Genomic DNA, 22,301 nt, shown 5'->3' on the forward strand with positions numbered 1-22,301 from the left:
CCCAGTACCCCTGTCTTTGTACTCTCCGATGCCCTTGTACCTCCGGGCCCTGTCACGTTATTACACCACCGTCTCCTAATGGGGCCGCACGAAGCCCGCAAAAATACAAATTAGGGACACGCTGACGTGCACTGAGGAGCGCTCTCCGGTCTGAAAGGTGCAGTCCGTGCATCCCACACAATGCAGCAAGAGCCCTCGCAGTATCCAATCCCGTGCTTTCAGTTTATGTGCTGGGAATCGAATAGTAGCGACTGCAAACTCCGATCAAAGGACATACATTTCCTTCATAAATTAGCCTCTAACAAAAACTGGGAAAACGGTGATGACGTGCTGCCGGATAATGTGCACCGATAGAGGCAGAAAACACTGCAAGACAGAGGACCTCATATTGACAAAGTGATTTTATAAAGTATGTCCGCCAGCTTCGCTTCCCTGCACACAAAGGAACAGTAGAGCTAATATCTGTCTACCTTTATAGATAAGCATTGGCAAAGGCAGTAGGTCTGACTTGCATTTTTCAGATATTACCCAGAGCAATTGCCTTTGTTGTGCTAAATAATGCATTATTACTGCACCGGGGGCCCATCACACGAAGGGCCTACTAGTGTGAGGGGTGTAGGTAGATTTATAGCAAGAGGTGCACTCTGCTCCTGCCCCTGGGAAACGGTACACACCGGGGCATCAGTTTTCCTGTTGCTTTCAGCTCAGTATTTGCAAGTATCGCCGGGCCTGCCGCTCTCTCAAGCATATGCAGAAAGCCTACCTGACCTGGGCTTCGGAGAGATGGTTGGCTAAGCACTTAGACTAGTGTGCTCGGTATTCAAGGGAATGTGCACTGGTTTCTCTGTTTTGAGCGTGCTTGAAATGAATGTATTCAAACCTATTCACATTAGTTCATTAACACTGTAATTACATGTCTACTACCCACAGTATCCCAGGAATTACCACGGTTGAGCCGCGTTCATGGTCATGTTATGGGAGGAACACCTTCATGTTAAGCATGCCGCTACTGCTATTTACAGGGAGCAGAATTAAACTGCGAGGGTCGGTGCCTTGTGTGCTTGCAGTATGTAAAAGAATATTACACTGCCCATTAGATGTTAATAATAGAACATATGTTACCACCATGCTCACACGGTGAACATTATGCCAAAGTCGGGCACCATTCTGAAAAGGATGCGCACAACAGCATCATGCTGCCTGGGCAGCCTTGGCATAATGGTGGCTGTCCTTGGTATATGTACATAGATGTGTTCACGATTTTGGGGTTATAGAGACTTGTCACCCCGCGACATGCCACAGTTTTACCAGTTTAAAACGTGGGTGTTTTAACAGCAAACAGACGTCATTACAAAGTGGTCCTATGTCATATGTGACTCCCTCATCCAGTTCTGGGCTCGTCACCACCACCCTTTGCATGCTGGCCTTTGCAGTCCCTTCGTGTGATGGGAAGGATGAATTACCTTTCTCGGAATGAAGGCTAGTTGTGATGAAACCAACACCACTAGTGCTGAGTGAGGCACATTATGTGGCCCACCTCAGAGCCCATATTACCCACAATGTCGATGCCCACGGGAGACTGTTCTGCAGCTAGTTTTTGTAGACGTTCGCTCAACACCAGCCTTTGGAAATGTGAGTAGAACTATATTTTCCATAAACGAAACAACATTTCCTGCCTTGCTCTCCAAGAAGCAACTACTTACTCAGAAATGCAACCAAAATAAAAAGCACACTGTGGTAATCTGTTTTGTGTGTGTTTTGTACTCTGCCAGCATGTTTGACAGACAGAATACATTATTTCCAAGAAATAAATTCTTAGTGAAATACCAGCATGCTGCTTTTCTACCACCTCCATATGCTTTAAACAGCTCACAAGCAGAAATGGAAGTACAACGCGATCCCTCTTTTGCCAAGCCCAGTTTAGCAGCAGCCTGTATCTCAAACTCTTGAGGGTCGATTAGCTCCCAAGAGAGTGCATGTTGAGTGCCATATCTTAAGCCATTCGGCACCCATTGCATTCAGGCGCTGGTTGCCTCTCGTCTAACAGTGTATAAACTGAAAATTCCTCAGTGAACAAAGAGTTCATGGTTAAATAGCCACGAGTGCTGAAGATGTTGCTGATGGGTCACTTGTCAGCGATAGGTTTGTTGCCTGGAAAGCCTCAGTTTGGCTTCCAGGGTTAACTCTATCCACATTGTTTACAACACATTTGGATATTATTATACTGTGCCTTTGATTGAGGCTTGCTTATGTTTACACATTCAGAGTAAACTACTGAATCTATCTTATACTGTGGTATGCCGGATGGCAGTTTTGAGTTGATGTGCTTAATCCACCGCTTAGCCCAGCCATTAGAATTAACGTCTTCAGGGTGACAGTCTGCCTGAAAACTGAAGAGTGGTTGAAATGTGAATATCTTTATGCATACTGGCACCCTTACTCCCATTTCGAGGCCATGGGAGACAGCAGGCTATCCAAACTGAAATAGAAAGATGTCAGAGGAATACCATCAATTTGAAATTTCACTCCATGGTTGAAAACGTTAGAAACTGCTACTGTTATTTATATCTAGACCTTGATGTTCTTATTGGCCATCTCAACATACTTATTTTAATGACCTTAGACAAAAAATGTCGTCAGCGTGTGATTTTTGAGTCCTATTTTGAAGAATGCCAGTATCTGAAATGGACTTAGTCACCCTGTTACTTAGCATTAGTTGACTATTTAGTTGAGTTGTTGTCAATCTGATTTTCTTCCTTCTTATTTGTTCAGTTTTCTTCCTCTTTGTGTGTGGCCCTGCACTGTTGCTTAGCGTCTTTCTCGTCTGTTTTTCATTAGATGATCTGTAATCTTTTACTGTTCACATTCAGGGAACAATTTTTTGCGGTGTCTGTCTGGGAAACTGCATTGACTACCATACTCAACAGAGCCAATCTTTGCTCAAGACTGGATGGCTTATGTGACTCAGTTTCCTTGCTTCTATATGTGGTTTCCTCCCTTTCTGTGTTTGACCCTCCCACAGAAGCTTTGGTTTAGCTGTTTATAGATTTGTCATTTCTTCTGCTCCTAATGCAGTATTGCAAATGCAGCCGCGTTTAAGCACCAAGTTGCTGATTTTCAGTGTCACCTAGTGGTTACTAGAATAACTACAGTAGAAATATGGAAGATACAACCACATCGATCTTGACACGCATTGAAGACCATATCATCATCAATCTTGACAGACAATGAGGACTACTTTAAACAAGCATTGGCAATGACACTTGGTCTCGCTTGTAAGTAGAGGCAAGCAAGACTGTTGAGGCATTTCCAATGTTTTCTTCTGTGTTGCCCACTGTCCTTCCATCTTGTCCTCGTCCCTCTTGGTTTTGTCGGTATCTTTTTTTTATTTTACAGTCCCATCCGCTCTTCCATTGCTTCCATCCTGCTACATGTCAGCATTTCCATCATCCCCACACCACCAGTGCTCTCCCCTCCCTGATTTTGTTTTTAATTTATTTTTTTTATAGTTTGCAGGGTCCAGCAGCGACAAATTGTTGTGGGGCCTCTCCTTAACAAAAAATGTAGCTCACACTTTTTATATTATTTTAATTTACTCCTCAGAGATGGTTGTCTGCCATCTTGGAATGGTGACTGAAAACAAAAAAAGAAATAGCTATTGCGTCACGATGCATGGGTGGTGAGGTCGGTCTACGTCACTGTTTTTTTTTTTTTTTTTTTTTTTTTTTTACCGATGCGGCGCAGCTAATGTGAAAAGCATTTTTTTCTCTTTTAAATGAAAAAAAACCTTTCACAAAGCCATAGGTCTTTATTGGCTGGTGAGAGTGTTGGCTTTGCCAATGCTTGTTGAAATATCGACCCGCCCCTGAGATCTACAGCCGGAGCACAAAACCACTGATCTATTTTACCAGCTTGAAAAACGCCCAGAGTTAAAAGGAATCAAGTTAAGCATGATAACCTCTGAGCCTTCAATCCTTTCCTTCCAGGAGTGCTCATCCATTTTCATTTTGCCTGTACAATGGCCAGCTGTGAATGTTTAATTGATAATTACTGTATTTGGCCTTTGATTAATAGAGGCGTTTACAGCCCAGACTTGTAAAATAACAGTGCGGCTCCCAATTAAAATTGAAAATCATTATGAATCACATGTGGCATCTCTTTGATCTTCACTTCAGAAGTACTGTCTCTGTCTAAATAGCTGGTATTTGAGTGGCCCCTAATTCAATAGAGGGGGTATTGGGTTGCAGGCAGCACTGCCCATTCTTGTGGCAGCAGCTTTGTGAACCTTATCGTGTAAAGCACATGAACCATTATCTGAGGACTTGCAACTGCTTTCCCATATCCCGTTGTAATGCATCTCCCTATCCCTGGGGGCCCCTGCATGGCCCTGGGTTGCCACTCCATGGCCCTGGGTTGCCACTCCCTGCCTATGGAGAGTGATTCTGGCAGCTTCTTTCAAGCACTGTATGACCTGACAGCTATGCGCACAGGACTGGATGAGGGGTCCTGGCACTGCTGTAGTATAAACATCTTATCTGGTTATTAAGGTATCTTGTCTTTTGCCTTGTATGCCTGTTAGGAGCCCCCCACGTTACGCATTTTCTCACTTATCATTATTTGGAATCATGCACTAGCTCATATGAATTTATCTTTATTATCATGTAACAATGTGTGCTACATTTATCTTATATTCTGATAGCATTAATATTTATTTTGAATGGTTGTTTTCTTGTGAAAGGCACAGTGCTTCTCACATGACTTTGTAAGTGATTTCTCACACTTTTATTCCCACCTTACATCGTGAATCAAAAGGTTGTATTTTCCTAAAATAAGTTGTTTGACTCATATAGAATAGTCAGTCACTGCCGTCTTGGTGAGAGAGAAAGAATCTTTGGATCTCAGAGGAAGAGCAGTTGGTCTAACTGCCTCAAGGCCATCATTTCATAACAAACACGTCAGTGTAGACAGAAATCAGCCTTGGCTTAGACATGCTGAGAACTGGAAAGTAAATCAACTTTAAGTATGCAATCACAATAGCAAAAAACTGAGTCCTTAACGAACGGAAGGTTTTTTGGATGGCGATGTTTATTGGCAAGGATTCTTTTTAAATACTTGCTCGCGCAGGTCAACTGCATAGGATCAGTGGGTAGTACACACTAGAAGCCAGGGACTGGTTGCATGGGACTGTTTGTTGGTTCCTATGTGTGGAATCACCATGAGGCAGATAGAGGCCAAAGCGGACAGAAACAGGCTACAGGATCAATAAAGTCCTGTTGGCCAAGGCAGGAACAATGTCCTTTGACTTCAACCGCAACTGGCCCCTCGCACCCAATTTGGAATTTGAGGCTATTCTCACAAGTTGTTTGTTTACGGATGACTTCTGGGTAGTTATTACCCTTCTCACTGCCTACAGATATGGTCTTGGGATCATGATAGATGTTAGAGTCCTGTTGGTTGATTCTGTTATTTGTTGAGGATCGAAACGCTGTTGATTATACCGCAGACCCACTTTCGAATATATGATTTGCTATGAAGGACTGTGTTCTTGTTATTTTGACACAGAAGATGATCACATTTTTCACATGCGTGTGTCATTTATGAAAAAGCACTGAGAACATTGTTCTGTACTGGCACTCACTGCGCCATTTTTATGACTTTAATTGTTTAATTGATTATAAATTTAATTAGCATATTCCTTCAAATGGGGACCTCTGTTACTTGTTCTTCCAGGACCCTGGCAATTAATGTGTTTCCCTTGTGTTACACTACCTCTGTTGCAGCACTGTCACTTTCTTTTGTAAGGGCCATCACCGTTGACAAAGAATATGTCAGCTTTGCAAAAGGAAGAATGCACTATGAAAAGGAACTACTCCAAACTAGTTCCTGGACATTGACAGTGGGATTAACATCCCCATCGGGAAACTAAATGTGTGTGAAAATGGGACCGAAACTTTCGTACTTGGTTCTAGTTCCAAGTTCTTGACTGACCAAGGAAGAGTGTTCCCTGCAGAATACGCAAAGAGCAGCTGAGATCCATGGCTGGTATCTCTGATGGTCAGTTTCCCAGAGGTGAGAAGTCCCTGGATATCATCTTTCTAGGGAGCTGTGTGTCTGCCTGTGGTATGGCCTCCAAGAAAGGAGAGATGGAGCACGTAGCCCTTCAGGAAAAGGCTGCCCATAGAGAAGACGCCCAGCAGCTGTGCTCAGAATGTGGACAGCTGTATATGTAACATATGTAGTAGGTACCGACTGATGTCTGGAGAGGGCATTCCTGCCTCCCTTCAAGTTTACACAACAAGGCAAATAAGTTGAATCAGCCTACCAACCCAAGTCTACTTGTGTTAGACCTGGCATCCTTCGTGTGGTCTCCCTTAACTTTTTGCCTCTGCTTCCCAGGTTGTTGCTATGTGCCGGACTCTGTTTTTGCTGATGTTGTTAACTCTGGGCACTTTACCACTGATGGCCAGTGCTAAAGTGCAAGTGCTCCCTATGTGAAATTGTATGTGTGATTGGCTTTTCTATGATTAACATAATCTGATTTACTAGTAAGTCCCTGTGCACTAGAGGTGCCCATGGCCTCTAAATCAAATGCTACTAGTGGGCCTGCAGCACTGATTGTGCCACCCACATGAGTGGCCCTGTAAACATGGCTCAGACCTGCCATTGAGGTGTCTGTGTGTGCAGTTTCAAACTGCCAAATTTGACTTGGCAAGTGTACCCACTTGCCAGGCCCAAACCTTCCCTTTTTATACATGTAAGGCACCCATAAGGGAGGGTAGGCCCTAGGTAGCCCCATGGGCAGGGTGGAGTGTATGTTAAAAGTAGGACATGTAGTGATGTGTTTTTACATGTCTTAACAGTGAAATTCTGCGAAATTCGTTTTTCACTATTGCAAGGCCTATCTTTCTTATAGGTGAACATTAGGGTTGCCTTTAAATATTATTAAAGTACAGTTTCCCTTTGAGAGCAGATAGAAATATGGAGTTTGTGGTCTCTGAACTCACAATTTTAAAATACATATTTTAATGAAGTTGGTATTTAGGTTGTTAGTTTGAAAATGCCACTTTTGGAAAGTAGACATTTTCTTGCTTAAGCCATTCTGTGACTGCCTGTTTGTGGATTCCCTGTCTGCGCCAGACTGACCGTTGGGCTGTTGGTGAATCTCCTCTAGACAGTGACACAAAGGGAGATGGGGTGTGGCCTGCAAACCCCGATGAGCCATCTAGGCTAGAGTGGAGGGAGGAGTGGTCACTTGCACCTGAATGGGATGTGCGTGCCCTCACACAATGCATTCTCCAACCCCCTGGTGTGTGTCTGGGGCCAGACCTGGGCAAGGCAGGATCCTGTAAACAACAGAGACATTTCTTTGAAGTTGGGCAGCTTCAAAGGCAGAAATGGGTATAAGTACTGGGCCCAAAACCCCAGACTTTTGATTACTTCAAGGATTCAAGAGAAACCTCTGCCCGGAGAAGAGCTGAAGGATAAGTGCTGCCCCTGCCTGTTACTGTGCTTCTTTGGGCTATCCTGCAGTTGCTACTTCTGCTTGATAAAAAGGGACAAAAACTGGACTTTGTGGTATATTCCTGTTTGAGAGGTATCTCCAAGTGCTTGGACTGAGCTTGCCCCATGTTCTGAAGTCTCAGGGTCATCACAACCTTTGTCTGCCATCACCTGGACTCTCTGCTGACACTTCTGCCCTGCCAGGTGGTTCCTAATCCAGTCCCTGGGCCCTTAAAAGGAGAAGCTTGTGGAAAACCAAGAAAAACCAAGTGCACCGACTTCGGATGACCCAGGACTGCCGCCGCTTCTGGATTCCGCAATGCCGCCTGCAACTGAAGCTGTGGTCCTCGCTGGACCGCAACAACCCTGCAGACCCGACACCGCAGCAGCCTCGCCGAAGTCCGTGAGCCCCGAAGTCGGGTGTCACCGACATCCGTGACACCCGACTTCGCCGCACCACACCTTGACGGCCAGATATCGACTCTGTGGGAAGTGGGAGGATCCAACACTTCGCTCAACGCTGCCTCACCTCCACTGCTCTGCAGCAAGGACTCAATGCCTCTTTGTGACGCCTCTGTGCCTTCGCCGCGCAGCACCGGAACCAATGCCGCATCGGATCTATTAACGCCGCGACCCCCTACTCAGTGCACTAGCATGTTTCCTCATTTTCACAAGGTACTGTACCTGGGGTTCCGTGTGACTCCGTGACTGGCGCTATTGGCGTCAGATGGTTGGGAACGACTCCGTCACCAGTTCAAAGCATTTGTGTTTCTAAGCGCTATATTGGAGTTTAATCCTTAAAAATTCATAACTTTGCCTGTGTATGCTGGATTTTTGTCGTTTTTGATCTTGTTTTGTTCAGATAAATATTGGCTATTTTTCTAACCTGGTGTTGAGTCATTTTTGTAGTGTTTTCACTGTATTACTATGTGTGTTGGTATAAATACTTTACATATTGTCTCTGGGTTAAGCCTTTCTGCCTGTGCCAAGCTACCAAGGGGGTGAGCGAGGGTTAACCAGGTATTTCTGATGGATACAACTACCTGTGGATTCCTCACCTGATGAATACTCCCATGGCGCCAGCATTTGACGGAAATCTTCTTACTAGTCTCTGCACGTCGACGAGGACGTCACTCTAGCCCACGCGACGCCGTCTGACGTCATACAGGCAATAAGAAGTCCTCGCCGACGTGCCGATGACAGTTCCCTTTTTTCCGTGCATTCGAAACGGTTATCTTCGAGGGAGTTACTGTTACCTTCGTGGTTAGTGTATTGTCTGCTGCGTAGTCTTCTCTGCGGTAACAATGTCTCAGAGGAAGTCGGGTTTCAAGCCCTGTCGAGAGTGTGGGGGCAAGATGTCAGTTACAGATCCTCACTCCGACTGTCTATGGTGTTTGAGCTCCGACCACGACGTCTCGACTTGCGATTCATGTCAACACATGAATCCGAAGGCCCTCAAAGAGCGCGAGGCCAAGTTATTCATGGCAAAGTCAAAGAAGAAGGAGAAACATCATAAGAAGTCTTCTTCGCCAAGGTCTCACCGGCGTCATCGAGACTCCCGGCGCCGTAGAGACTCACGACGTCACTCCAGCAAGGAGTCTCATTCGAGGTCACCTTCGGCTCGGCGTCGGAGGACTTGGGAGGTCAGCCCCACGGTCACGCCGCATCCATCGACGCCGTTGCCCTCTCCGGCGTCACCGGCTTCACCTGGTCAGGCGTCAGTGATTGAGGTGGTGCAGCCTCTTGTGTTTTCTCCGGTGTCGCAGACGTCGAGGCCGGCGTCGGGGTCGCCCTCGATCCAGGCACCCCAGTATCCGGTTTTTCCCACTCCTGGAGCCGATAGTACCGCGTTTCTTAATGCGATGTATACCATCTTTCAGCAGATGGCTCCAGGAGCTGCTCCGGCTGGTCCTTCGGGGCCCTTGGCCTTTTCGTTGGGTGATCCTGCGCCTCTTCGGCCGGCACCCTTTATGCCCTTTCTCCCTTTTGGGAATGTGGGCTCGGCGCCGGTGCCGGCGTCGGTGGCCGCTCCGGTGGCTTCGGATGTTTCGGCCCCGGAGGTTGCCCCTCCGTCGAAGTCAGGATTTTGCCCTGTGACTCCGGTTGGTCCATCGGCTCCAAGACCTCGTCCTCCGGCTCCTGCCTCGGCGCCGAAGCTGCCTGTGGCGCCGGACGCGGCGTCAGATGCTTCTGGAGATCGGCGCCGTTCTTCGACGTCGGCGGAGGCCATGTCGACTCCGCGTATCGAGGAGAGACTTCATTCGAGGAGGCGTGCTCTCCGTCTTTTAGAAGAACAAGAGTACCAGCGAGTCCTAGAGGAGGGAGAGATTGAGGACTCTGGAGACGGACTGCATGGTCTGGATACAGCCAGTGGGCTGGACACTTCCCCTGAGTGGGACCTTTCATCTCCAGGGGAATATACGGAGGAGGCTGCTTCCTTTCATGCTGTGGTGAGGAAGGCAGCGAGCTTTTTGGACCTGCCTTTGCCGGTGGCAGAGGCAAAGCAGAATTTGCTGACAGAGGTATTGCATCCGGCCTCTGCTGCAGCTGAGCCTCTCTTGCCATTTAATGAGGCTTTGCTGGATCCGGTGTTGGAGGTGTGGAAGAAGCCGGTGTCTTCCTCGGCCGTTCATAGGGCTGTGGCCAGGAGGTATCGAGCTGCACCATCTGACCCTGGCTTTCTCTCTAGACACCCTACGCCGGAGAGCTTGGTGGTGCAAGCCTCCTGTTCCTCAAAGTCAGCGCCTGGTTCCTTCCCGACGGTGCCTGGAGACAGAGACTCCAAGAAACTGGATGCGCAGTCCAAGAAAATATTTTCGTCATGCAGTTTGGCGTTGAAGGCCACCAACGCCACGTGCATTCTGGGGAGGTACATCCATGCGCTGATGGATGATATTTCGTCTTCATTCACGGAGCTTCCCCAGGGTCTTTTGGATGTGGTCTCGGACGCCCAGGCTGCCGCGACCCAGATTATCCAGTCTGGGCTGGACACGACCGACTCGGTGGCCAGGGCGATGGGCACGGCTGTGGTGGCAAGAAGACAGGCCTGGCTCCGAAACTCAGGGTTCTCTGCGGATGTGCAGTCGACCCTGCTGGACCTCCCGTTTGATGGGGACAGACTGTTTGGAGCCAAGGCAGATTCAGCCTTGGAACGATTTAAGGAGAGCAGAGCCACAGCCAAATCGTTAGGACTGCAAGCTCCTTCTTCCTCTGCCTCTTCTAGAATTTTCAGGAGGTTTCGGGGATTTGGGCGTGGCTCTTATTCCTCTTCCTTTCGGGGGAGGTTCCAGCAACCCGCCTCTTCCCTCCCCTATAGGTCATTTAGAGGGAGGGGGAGGGGTGGGGTCCGTACCAGAGGAGCCTCTCAACAGCACTCTGCCTCTTCCTCGTCCTCTGGAGGGGTGCAGCAGGGGAAGCAGCCTTAGGCTTCCACCGTTTCCCACTCACTCCTCTCCTGTAGGGGGAAGATTACAGCGTTTTCTCCACAAGTGGAAGTCTATCACAACGGACACTTGGGTTCTCGGCATTGTGGGAAAAGGCTACGCCCTTCCCTTTCGGGAGTTCCCGCCCCTCATCCCGCCCCGCCCATCTTATTGTTCAGAAGAACACCTCCTGTTGCTAGAACAGGAGGTTCAAGTCCTCCTTTCAAAGGGCGCGGTAGAGTTGGTCCCAGAGCAGGAAAAGGGTCGAGGTTGTTACTCAAGATACTTCCTGATTCCCAAAAAGGATGGTCAGTTGAGACCAATCCTGGATCTGAGGATCTTGAATTGGTTCCTCAAACAGGAAAAGTTCAAGATGCTGACCCTAGCACAGGTGCTTTTGGCGTTGAACAAGGAAGATTGGATGGTGTCTGTCGACTTGCAGGATGCTTACTTTCATATCCCGATACTCAAGTCGCACAGGAAGTATCTCCGGTTTGTGGTAGGGTCGCAGCACTATCAGTTTGCGGTCCTCCCGTTTGGTCTTACTTCAGCACCTCGAGTCTTCACAAAGGTGATGTCAGTGGTTGCGGCGGAGCTCAGAAGGAAGGGGATAGCAGTATTCCCTTACTTGGACGACTGGTTGATCAAAGCCAAGTCCCCGGAGCTTGTGTCGCATCATCTGCAGTCAACAACCCAGTTGTTGTTCGACCTGGGCTTTTCGGTGAACGTGCCCAAATCTCACCTGGAGCCCTCTCAGCGCCTCCTGTTCATAGGGGCAGTACTGGATACAACATTGAGTCGAGCCTTTCCTCCGCCTCAGCGGATTCAAGATATTCAGGAATTGGTTCCAATGTTTCGAAATGGAGCGGTAGTTCCAGTCCTCAAGGTCCTTCGTCTGCTCGGTCTGTTCGCCTCCTGCATTCTGTTGGTCACGCATGCTCGCTGGCACATGAGGGCTCTTCAGTGGTGCCTCCGAAGGCAGTGGTCTCAACACAAGGGAGATTTAGAAGGTACTGTCAAGATCTCCAGAGATGCTGCTGTGGAATTGAAGTGGTGGATTGCGGGCAACAATCTTTCACAGGGGAAGCCGTTCGCGCAGTCGCCACCAGTGGCCACGGTAATAACGGATGCCTCCACCCTAGGATGGGGAGCTCATCTGGGGGATCTGGAGATCAAAGGGCTTTGGTCTCCAGAGGAACAGGTGTTTCATATCAATCTGTTGGAGTTACGGGCTGTACGTTTGGCTCTCAAGGCCTTCCTCCCATCCCTTCGTGGTCAGTCGGTACAGGTCCTGACGGACAATACTACCACGATGTGGTACATAAACAAACAGGGAGGAGTAGGGTCGTACCTTCTCTGCAGAGAAGCTCTTCGGCTATGGTCCTGGGCAAAGGACCATCAGATTTGCTTGGTGGCAAATCATCTGGCCGGGGTCTTGAATGTACGTGCGGACAGTCTCAGTCGCCAATTCTCGGCAGACCACGAGTGGCGTCTCCATCCAGATCAAGTCTGTTTAATCTTCCAGATGTGGGGGTTTCCTCGGATAGATCTGTTTGCCACTCGGGAGAACGCGCATTGCCCGTTATTCTGCAGCCTCCAGTATCCGATGCAGGGAGCGTTGGGGGGCGCGTTTCAGATAACCTGGTGCGACCAGTTGCTTTACGCGTTTCCCCCCATACCCTTGATTCCTCGAGTGTTGAGGAAAATTCGCCAAGACCGGGCCCAAGTCATCTTAATAGCTCCGGATTGGCCAAGGAGGGTATGGTACTCCGACCTTCTCCAACTCTCACTGTGCCCTCCGCTCCGTCTCCCTCTCAGGGCAGACCTCCTCTCGCAGTCGCAGGGGCAGGTTTTACACCCCAACCTCCAGAGTCTGCACCTACATGCTTGGAGATTGAACGGGGCAACCTGAGTTCCTTCTCTCTCCCGCCGGATGTAGTGGATGTTATCTTAGCGGCCAGGCGACACTCCACTAAATCTATCTACGCTAATAGGTGGTCTAAATTTGTTATGTGGTGTGGAGAGAGACAGATTGATCCCTTACATGCTCATCTGTCACATGTTTTGTCTTTTGCACTGTCTCTAGCGCAGAAAGGTTGTGCAGTAGCTACCATTAAGGGTTATTTGTCGGCCTTGTCAGCCTTCATTTGTCTTCCAGACCAACCATCGTTATTTAAATCCCCTATTGTTCTTAGATTCTTGAAAGGTCTTCTGAATCAATATCCTCCAAAACCATTCGTTATGCCTCAATGGGATTTGTCCTTGGTCCTGACTTTCCTTATGGGGTCCCCTTTTGAGCCTATGCATTCTTGCCCCTTAAGGTATTTGGTTATTAAAACAGTATTCCTGGTAGCTATAACATCTGCAAGGAGAGTGAGTGAGTTGCAGGCCTTATCGGTTAAACCCCCTTATATAACGTTTTATGGGGATAAGGTGGTGTTGAGGACCAAGGCTGCTTTCCTTCCGAAGGTTGTTTCACCCTTCCATTTGGCTCAGACAATCACTTTGTCCACGTTTTATCCTCCGCCTCATCCTTCAAAGGAGGAAGAAAGACTACATCGCCTGGACCCAAAAAGGGCGTTGAGCTTCTATATCGACAGAATGAAGGATATCAGGCTGGAGGATCAGCTGTTTGTCGGATACGTGGGCAAGAGGAGAGGAAAGGCAGTCCACAAGAGAACACTCTCCAGGTGGGTTGTTCTTTGCATTAAAATCTGTTACTCTTTGGCAAAGAAGGATCCGCCTGAGGGCATTAGAGCTCACTCCACCAGAGCTAAGTCGGCCTCTTCGGCCTTGGCCAGGGGTGTTCCTGTGGTTGACATCTGCAAGGCCGCAACTTGGTCGTCCCTTCACACTTTTGTGAAACATTACTGTTTGGACTCTGAGGTCAGAAGGGACGGTCATTTTGCACGGTCAGTGCTGCAGGATTTCTTGGTTTGACCATTTAGGCACCCACCGCCGGGCGTGGTACTGCTTTGGGACTCTATTCATCAGGTGAGGAATCCACAGGTAGTTGTATCCATCAGAAGAACGAGTTACTTACCTTCGGTAACGACTTTTCTGGTGGATACATTAGCTACCTGTGGATTCCTCACGGTCCCACCCGCCTCCCCGTTGCCTTTTTGGTCTCTCCAAGCAATCCTTGAGTGTGCTCCTTTTGGTCTTCAAAGTTGCAATACATTTTGCATGTATGATATTTGTATATATGTGTATATTTATATATAAATCTATATATATATTGGGTATATACATGATTCGTATGTATAAATATATTTATTTGTTTAAAAAAAAAAAAAAAAAAAGGTTATATTAAATCTACAGCTATTTTATTGCAATGTTGTGTGATTTACAATATTAAGAGATGTTGCTTTGCTCTTTCATTGCATTGGGTTATTATTATTATTCTCATGCACGTAAAAAATGTTGGTACTGTCATCGGCACGTCGGCGAGGACTTCTTATTGCCTGTATGACGTCAGACGGCGTCGCGTGGGCTAGAGTGACGTCCTCGTCGACGTGCAGAGACTAGTAAGAAGATTTCCGTCAAATGCTGGCGCCATGGGAGTATTCATCAGGTGAGGAATCCACAGGTAGCTAATGTATCCACCAGAAAAGTCGTTACCGAAGGTAAGTAACTCGTTCGTTTCTCCTTTACCCTGACTAGTGTGAGGGTCCTTGCTTGGACAGGGGGAATGCTGACTGCCAACCAAAGACCACATTTCTAATTCCAACATCCCTGTAAGTTTACACAACAAGGCAAGTAAGTTGAATCAGCCTACCAACCCCAATCTACTTGTCAGGTAGTGTGACTGCAGCATCCCAGTCATTTGCTCGAGGTTGGAGAATTGGTACTGACTCTGCCGCAACATTGAGTTTTGTGATTGAAGATCTGAGACCCTTCTAGTGGAAGGATTCATGTGAGTAAGGGAGCTAAAGGTGCTGCTGGACCTGCTTCGCTCCCATCCCAAGCAACCATATACAAGCACCAGTGCTGAGAGTTGGATTATGTATGGCTGCCACCCTGCACTGTTTGGAGCTGCGAGCATGACAACTCTCCTATGCTTCAGAAGGTAACTTTAGCCAAATAAAGTTGAACTTTGATATTGTCTTCTTTGCTAAAAACTCCTGCAGGTTATTTAACCCAGTGGGCACTGACTTGCCCTAAAGAACCTTAGACGTTAAACATATGCAGGCTGGCCTATGGTTCACTGAATCAGGGAAGCTCCTAGCACCATATTAAGGGTTTGTATTATGTCAGCTGCATGCCTTGAGTATTTCTTTATGTTTACAACCCCGTAGCACCTGTCTTAGAACCGTGCATCTGATTTTTATTTCCTAGGTGCAGTCGTACGTTTTGATGTGACTGAAGTATTTCTCCTTTTACAAAGGGAAGCACTGGGCTGAACAGTACCTATTGCGCCTGTTGCTTAACTGTTTTAGTTTTGATTCTCTACTCCCACACCATCTCCTCAGAAGTCTTGCTGCTCACTCTCACTATCCTGGATTCAAATGTAGAAAGGTGCTGTTGGCATCCAGCTTTCAGTCCCATAGTAGGTCAGGCCCTCGAACCTCAGTCATAAAATGCCCCAACCCGACAGTTGTTGCCCATTAATCACTGCTTGCCCCATTACCCCAGAATGGGTTCTGAGTGCAGCCAATGAAAATGGCTAGGTGATGTTACACAGTGCCTGTCTGGCTGCCTTGCTGCAATAGTTAAAGTTGTGTAGCCTTGCAGACACCAAATGAAGTAAGAGGCTTTGTAAATGTTGGTGAAAGACACAACCATGGCATAATCAGCTAAATGGTTGAGTGGTGCAGCCCAGGCCAAATGATCATAGTGTGTGATTCTCGAACTGAGTAATATGTTTTTGGTTAAAAGTGTACAATGTCAAAAAATATATATATTTTTACTAGTGACCATTTGTGATATAGTGTGTGCTGATAGAGAAACGATGGACAGCTCATCAAAGCATCGCCTGAAGGGGACTTGCCCAAACAAGCCAATGGCTGAGGAGGCTGACCTGGAGCACTTTTTATGTATATTTTGTGTTGTTGGGTGTCTGTTTGTGTTGCTATAGCGCGGAGAAATCCTAGCTATTACCTCAGACCAAATGGAGGATCTCGCGCCTTAGACCAGTGGATCGATACATTGATTAGAGGGGATGTCAATAGTATATTTCATAATTATTCACAATAAACATCAACAAACAAGAAATCAATAATCTAATTACAATGCAAGACTAAATAGTTTATTAAGAAGGTTTATACATTTATTTCCCTATGTTAACAATGCTAAAGTCATGAAAATAATTCTCAAACACAAATGATACGCATAAAGAACCATCAATGGCTGATTAGAGCGCCTTATATATCTGAGTTTAATCAAAGCAAGTAAACAAATTAACTCGAGTGTTATGACACAACATAACACCAAAATATGCGCCAGTGAAATAATATACATTGAAGCAATAGATCAAAGAACGTCAGTATGAATCACAAGTATGTAAAGACAAAATCCCTCACTAACCTTGGATTAGCATTAACATGTTGGGCTTCCTGTAAACATTTTAGAAACACAAATTTAGAAAAACACACTAACTCTGGTTATGTCAAAAATATTATTATTATTATTATTATTATTGTGCAGCAATTAATTCACGAGTTGCAGCTGGTACCTGTAAAGCAAGACACATATAACAATTTGCAAATTTATACATTACCCATAAGATAACAAGAAGAAGATTGCTTCAGTAGGGGGACACCATCAGTAGGAACGATCTTTAAATCCCCCAAGTCTACATGACTGCAAAGCTCCCCATTAATCTAACTCTGAAAATATTACGTAAGGACCGACTCAAACTCATCTCTCTCTCTCTCTAACTCCTTCCAAGAATAAGTGACAGAACATTATATTAATTTTCTCAAAGCTCATGATTGGTCAGGACATGGGGTGTTGTACATTTAGCCAATAAAACTAATGTTAGATAACTAAAAGTTACACATTTATAGTACACTAAATTCTCAGACAATTTCTCAGTGACAAAATCATTAACTAAACACAATATATAACAATTTTTTCTTCTCTTCCGTCTCATCTCTGAATCCATTGTTCCATCTCGTCAAAATCTCATGTTCAGGAAGAAATGCCTAACAATGTTGCATCATCTTTCATCCTTGAGGGAAACCCACACGTTTGTGACATTTTCTAAACAATAACACAGTCAAACTCTAGCAATGACCTAATAAATCTGACCTTGTAAGACATAACACAAAATTCCACTAGAGGTAGCTGTTTACACGTCTACAAATTATTAAACATACTCTTTTGAGTAAACATTAAGAAATTAAAAAACACTCTATTACCACTAAAGTTAGCCTAAGTAGCAAACAAAATAGATTATGGTGGCCGTTTACAAAAGTCACCCGTTTTGTTAGCATTCATAAGAAAAATCACACATTAGTTCATCAATGAACAGTATTTTGTCAATTATAAATTTCATCAGTAAAATCTCTGCTCCTGCAGTGTCTGTAGCAAGACCTGAAAAAGGAGTGCCCTAGCAACTTTTTGCAGATGAGATATTAATGGTATATTCAGCAGCGACACATAATTAAATATTCTAAGCCACACATTACTGCAACGGCACCCATTCACATGCTCCATCTCTTTCCGCCCCCAGCTAGATGAGCTGCAGGATGGGGAAATTAGCTCCTTACCAGCAAAGGCAGTGGCCGGTGGCCAGACTGAAAATTCCAGTGGCAGAAGAGGCGAGGTCCACAACTTATTTAAAAAATAAATAAAACTTGTTTCTTTTCCACAAAAGTAAACAGGATGTAAGGACATAAGCTTACTATGGGTTTTTATACTGTTCATTCTATTTATCTAGACTTTTAAGTTCTGCAAAGTTGAGTAATATTGCTCATTATAAATTACTTAAACTGGGATGTTATTGATTTAATTCTTGTAAGGAGATCTTTTTCATGGAACACTTGGTAGCCGAGGATAAGAATAGACTGTTTATCGCTGACAATTTGTTGTCAAATAACATGAAAATATGTGTTTTTCTCACCTGATACAGAGAAAGCTTTTAATCAGGTAGAGTCCAACAGTAAATTCAGATTTGTGTGGCAGTTGGTTACTAATATGAATGTGAAAAGTAATTTATTTAAGATCTACCTGGGACAAATTAAGCAGGTGAACAAGTTAGCACTGACCAACGTTCTGCCTTTGTTGAAGAATGTCTTGCGCAGGCAGATGGACAAAGCAGTAAACTAATAGGCGTTAAAGTGGGTTTGAATGATGCTTTGTTGGGTGGGATGTATGGCAGTTCCCGGGTTCCTCTACAATTAACAATCGCTTGTAATTTGTTTTATGCACTCTAGCGATGTTGGTAGAAGATGGCGGTTTGAGTTGGCTACAGAAATCCTATCAACGAATGAAGGAGCAATCTGAGAAAGACAAGCGAAATTTGAATGAAATAATTGCTGAAAGATATGGGGTAAGTTGCTGTGTATGGTCATTTCAAGCACTTTTCTTATGAAGATCCCATGCGTTCCGATGGATATAGATATATGACAATAATTCTTAATGTGCAAATCACTCTTCAACTTCTTTTAGAAATGCTAATGCTAGTTATTGTCCTTGTTATAAGATAAGATAAGAGAGACAGCTTAGTGATTTAAACACTCAAGACAACTTTCTCAAAATACCTCGGACTCGAGGTGACTGGGCATTACCAGACCTACAGCTTTATCATTGGTCAGTTATGGGCAGTAGATTAGCCATACTAATTAATTATCAATTTAAAGAGGTAGGGTTGAGTATATATTAATTATGAATGGGAAATTAGGCCTCTGGCTGGTTCCCGATGAATAATGATCCAAATTACAACAAAAGGGTAAGGTTTAAAGCCCTAGAGGATGGCAAGAAATTATGCCAGCGTTGCAGAAAAGCTCTTCAAATACCACTAATAAAGAGTTGCAGCCCAATTGAGAAAAAAAACTACATTCCCTGAAATATTCAATTATAGTAATGCCCAGAAGTGGGCGCAGTGCGGCATCCCACAGCTTGGAATGCTTTCCAAATATTAACATAAAATGACCTTTCGGAGCAGTGTCAGTTTCCCAGAGAAAGTTTTAGAAATATCACCAACTAAGAGATTATTTGAAGCAATGGGATATGTACCTGGACAAAATTGACTTACTAGAAGTACTTAATAAACCAGAAACAGCTGTTATACAATATATTTGTTGATTCTTAAGTAGTAATTTACTACATTGTAATGTACAGCTTGCTGAGGGGTGGGACAAGGTATTGAACATTTAGGTTATAGTTGAGATGGTAGAATATAGTTTTCTTCAAGCACTAAAAATCAGTGCACTGCCAGTATTTTGACTTGCATTATAAAACTGTTTTATTACACCTCAAGTAGACAACATGCATGGAAAAGTTGAGCAAATTCAAACTGTCCTAGCAGTCTGATGGGGAATGCAGATGACTTATTATGTTTAGGGCTTGTATCAAGCTCACAGATTTCTGGCAGGCTAGAGCTACAAAATGATCAGGCATGCAGGTTGCGGCTATTACTTTATCAGTACCCTTTATATTGTTAGTGAATGATATATCAAAGCTGAATTCCAGCCAGATGCATAGGGGTATGCTTTGTGGCTATGACAGTAGCCAGGTAAATAAACTCTAAGACTGGTCGGATCACAAGCCGCGGCAGTCGATGGGCACTGCGTTTGAGGTTGAATCTGGGGTATACAGAATTAAAGGCAGGAGGGGGGAAATAGGTGCAGAAGTATGGGCTAAATACCACTGACAAACGGACATGTTTATTTAAAGAAGACTTCATTCCCTTTTGTATCATTTTAAAGAGGAACTTTGTAGCTCTTACAGTAACAAAGATGTCCGACTTATGTTTGTTAGCCTTCCCACTTATTAACATGCATTTGATATGCTGTATTTACTAATTTCTTATTTTATTTATAAATATTCTGTAATATCTCAATAAAAAGGTGCTCGTAAAATGAGATAATACGGTGATCCTGCATCTAAAATGTAGAGATGTTAAAGCAGTTGCTTGCAGTGTGAAATATAACTGTAGAGTATTTTTATCTGTATGAAAATGCTTACAGTGAAGCGTGTCCCTCCTGGAGTTCCTCCTGGGGATGGAGGAGAAAGTAAGTGCCCCCTCATCTTGACAACGTGATGCCTGTTTATTAATGCTGCAGTTAATTATAGTCCAGTAGTTCCACATTCTGGAATCAATTATTTTACATTGGAAATATAAACATAGGAAATGAGCAATATAATAAATCTTTAATATACTTTTATTTTATAGTCTGTGGAGACATTCGAAGCTAGAATGAGAGAAGCTGAAAAGCAGGCCTCGTTGCGCTGCAGGGACACAGTTGACAGAAGGTCAGACTGGAGAAAATGTAAATATTCGGACATGGACTCCAGAGAAGCAGGAAAACGAGAGGGAAACGTGAACAAAATCCAAAGAGAAGCAGAAGATGGATGTAAAATCCCATCAAATGAAAGTCCCAAGAATAGGTCTAGTGACTCATCTCAGGGGAAGGAGTACAAAAAACATTTTGAGCACAGGTCAAGATGTGATGAAAGAGATGCTACAAAACCCAGTTCGAGTTCAGAACACAAGAATTACGAGTCCAGGACTGCCAAAGGGGATGATATTGACTCAAAGAACAGGCGAGAAAGGTCCTCTAATGTGAGTGGTCAGAAATATAAGTTTTTGAAGCCGTGTGACAATAATGAATTTTCCTACAAACATGGAGGTAGAAACACAGAAAGACTGAAGAGTTCTGCATTACCCGCTCAGGGCCCTTTAAGTAAGGGGTTCCGAAAACCTGTGTATGAAAACGAAGATGTTCCAGCACGGGGCAGTGGAAATGCAAAAGACACAATAGCTAAAGAAGAATCACATCAGGAATCCGAGCCATCACAAAAAAAGATTTCTACGGTACAGAATTCCCCCAAAGAAAAAGAGCATAAACCGGTTGGAGAGCACTTGCTGTGTAGCACAGATAAGCGTGATCTGTCACCAGAGAGGAATTCATCAACCTCCAGGTATTGTCTGTTACTCATTGGAAACCCATTTGTAGAAAAGCATGTTGAAATACCAAAACACCCCACGTATTGTGCTGCACAACTTGCATTTTATTGTCACGTAATTTAGTCGAACCTGACACATAATTTATGCAGCAAGGCTGACTAACTTTAACGTTAAAACATAACCCATTCAAAATGGCTGCCGTATGCATTGTGACGTGTGCATTGCAACACGTGACATGATACCGGCTATTTTTAATTTTCCTGTTTAATTGTTGGTTTGTGACGTTAGAATGATGCACAACAATGAGAAAAATAGATGCTTGAAAAGTTTGAAAATTAACTCAAGCATTTTTTCCAGCTCCTGGAACCAGGATGGGGAGTGGGATACGATTGTGGAATGAAGAGAGCACTGGGGAGAGATAGGGAACAAGCATCTGCAATGCAATAGGTCTCACATTTGCTTGAGTTAGAGCTTTTGGCGTTGTAAATGCATAACTGGACGTTCCTTGCCACATAAATTGGTCATCCCTGCCACATAATTTGGTCTTCTCTGCCACATAATACCAGTGGCCCTGCATATAACAAAAGCACTTATATTTACCTTCTTCCTCTATGTTGAGCAAAAAATTCAAATATTGCCATTATTTATTATATTTTTTATATTATTATTTTGGGGTCCCCCCCCCCAATCTAGTGTGGGGATCCAGAGATCTAGACAGAAAGGACACATTGTGCGTTGAGTTATGGGCAAAAATGTTTTGTTGAAGGAATGCTCCACAAAGCATTAAGGGTTGAGTTTCCAAGAGCAGTGAATATTGTAGTACAGTGGTTCCCAAACATTTTCGACCCACGGCTCCCTTGATCTATTGGCCACTGGCTGCGGCTCCCCATTATGTTACTTTTTGTTGGCGGGTGGGGGATGTAAGCCTGGCCTAGGGAGTACATCCATTTTTCTCCCTGAAAAGAATTGGGATGACGCCAATGAAGGTATTGTAATTCTATATATAACTGTAAAAAATAAAAATGTAACAGTTGTTTAATTACAGCATGCATAGTGTTTTTTAGTAAGGGGAAAATATTGGTTGACGGTAACCCTAGTAAAATGGGCAGGTCTCATTTTTATGTAGTTATAACATAACTGTTTAAATATTGTGAAATGTAGAATCCCTTTAGTTGTGTTTAACCACCAGAGGGCGCTCAAGGACAACATTAAAAAAGAGCTGCTACAACTGAGTAGTTTTATTTTGTACGAACTGGCCCAAGGGCTATAAATAGCTCAGTGGTTCCCAAACTGTGTGCGGCGCC

General features: G+C 44.7%; 1 protein-coding gene across 1 annotated transcript in view; it reads left to right on the top strand.

Annotated features, from left to right (window-relative positions):
- The window catches only part of CWF19L2 (CWF19 like cell cycle control factor 2), an 860,723-nt gene that overhangs the window by 210,344 nt on the left and 628,078 nt on the right, over positions 1-22,301 (top strand). Inside the window, exons 7-8 of the mRNA XM_069202341.1 lie at positions 18,302-18,417; positions 20,263-21,011. Of these exons, the coding sequence (XP_069058442.1) occupies positions 18,302-18,417; positions 20,263-21,011 (865 nt within the window). The remainder of the gene's footprint in view (positions 1-18,301; positions 18,418-20,262; positions 21,012-22,301) is intronic.

Source organism: Pleurodeles waltl, chromosome 8, assembly GCF_031143425.1.
Source record: "Pleurodeles waltl isolate 20211129_DDA chromosome 8, aPleWal1.hap1.20221129, whole genome shotgun sequence".
NCBI lineage: Eukaryota > Metazoa > Chordata > Amphibia > Caudata > Salamandridae > Pleurodeles > Pleurodeles waltl.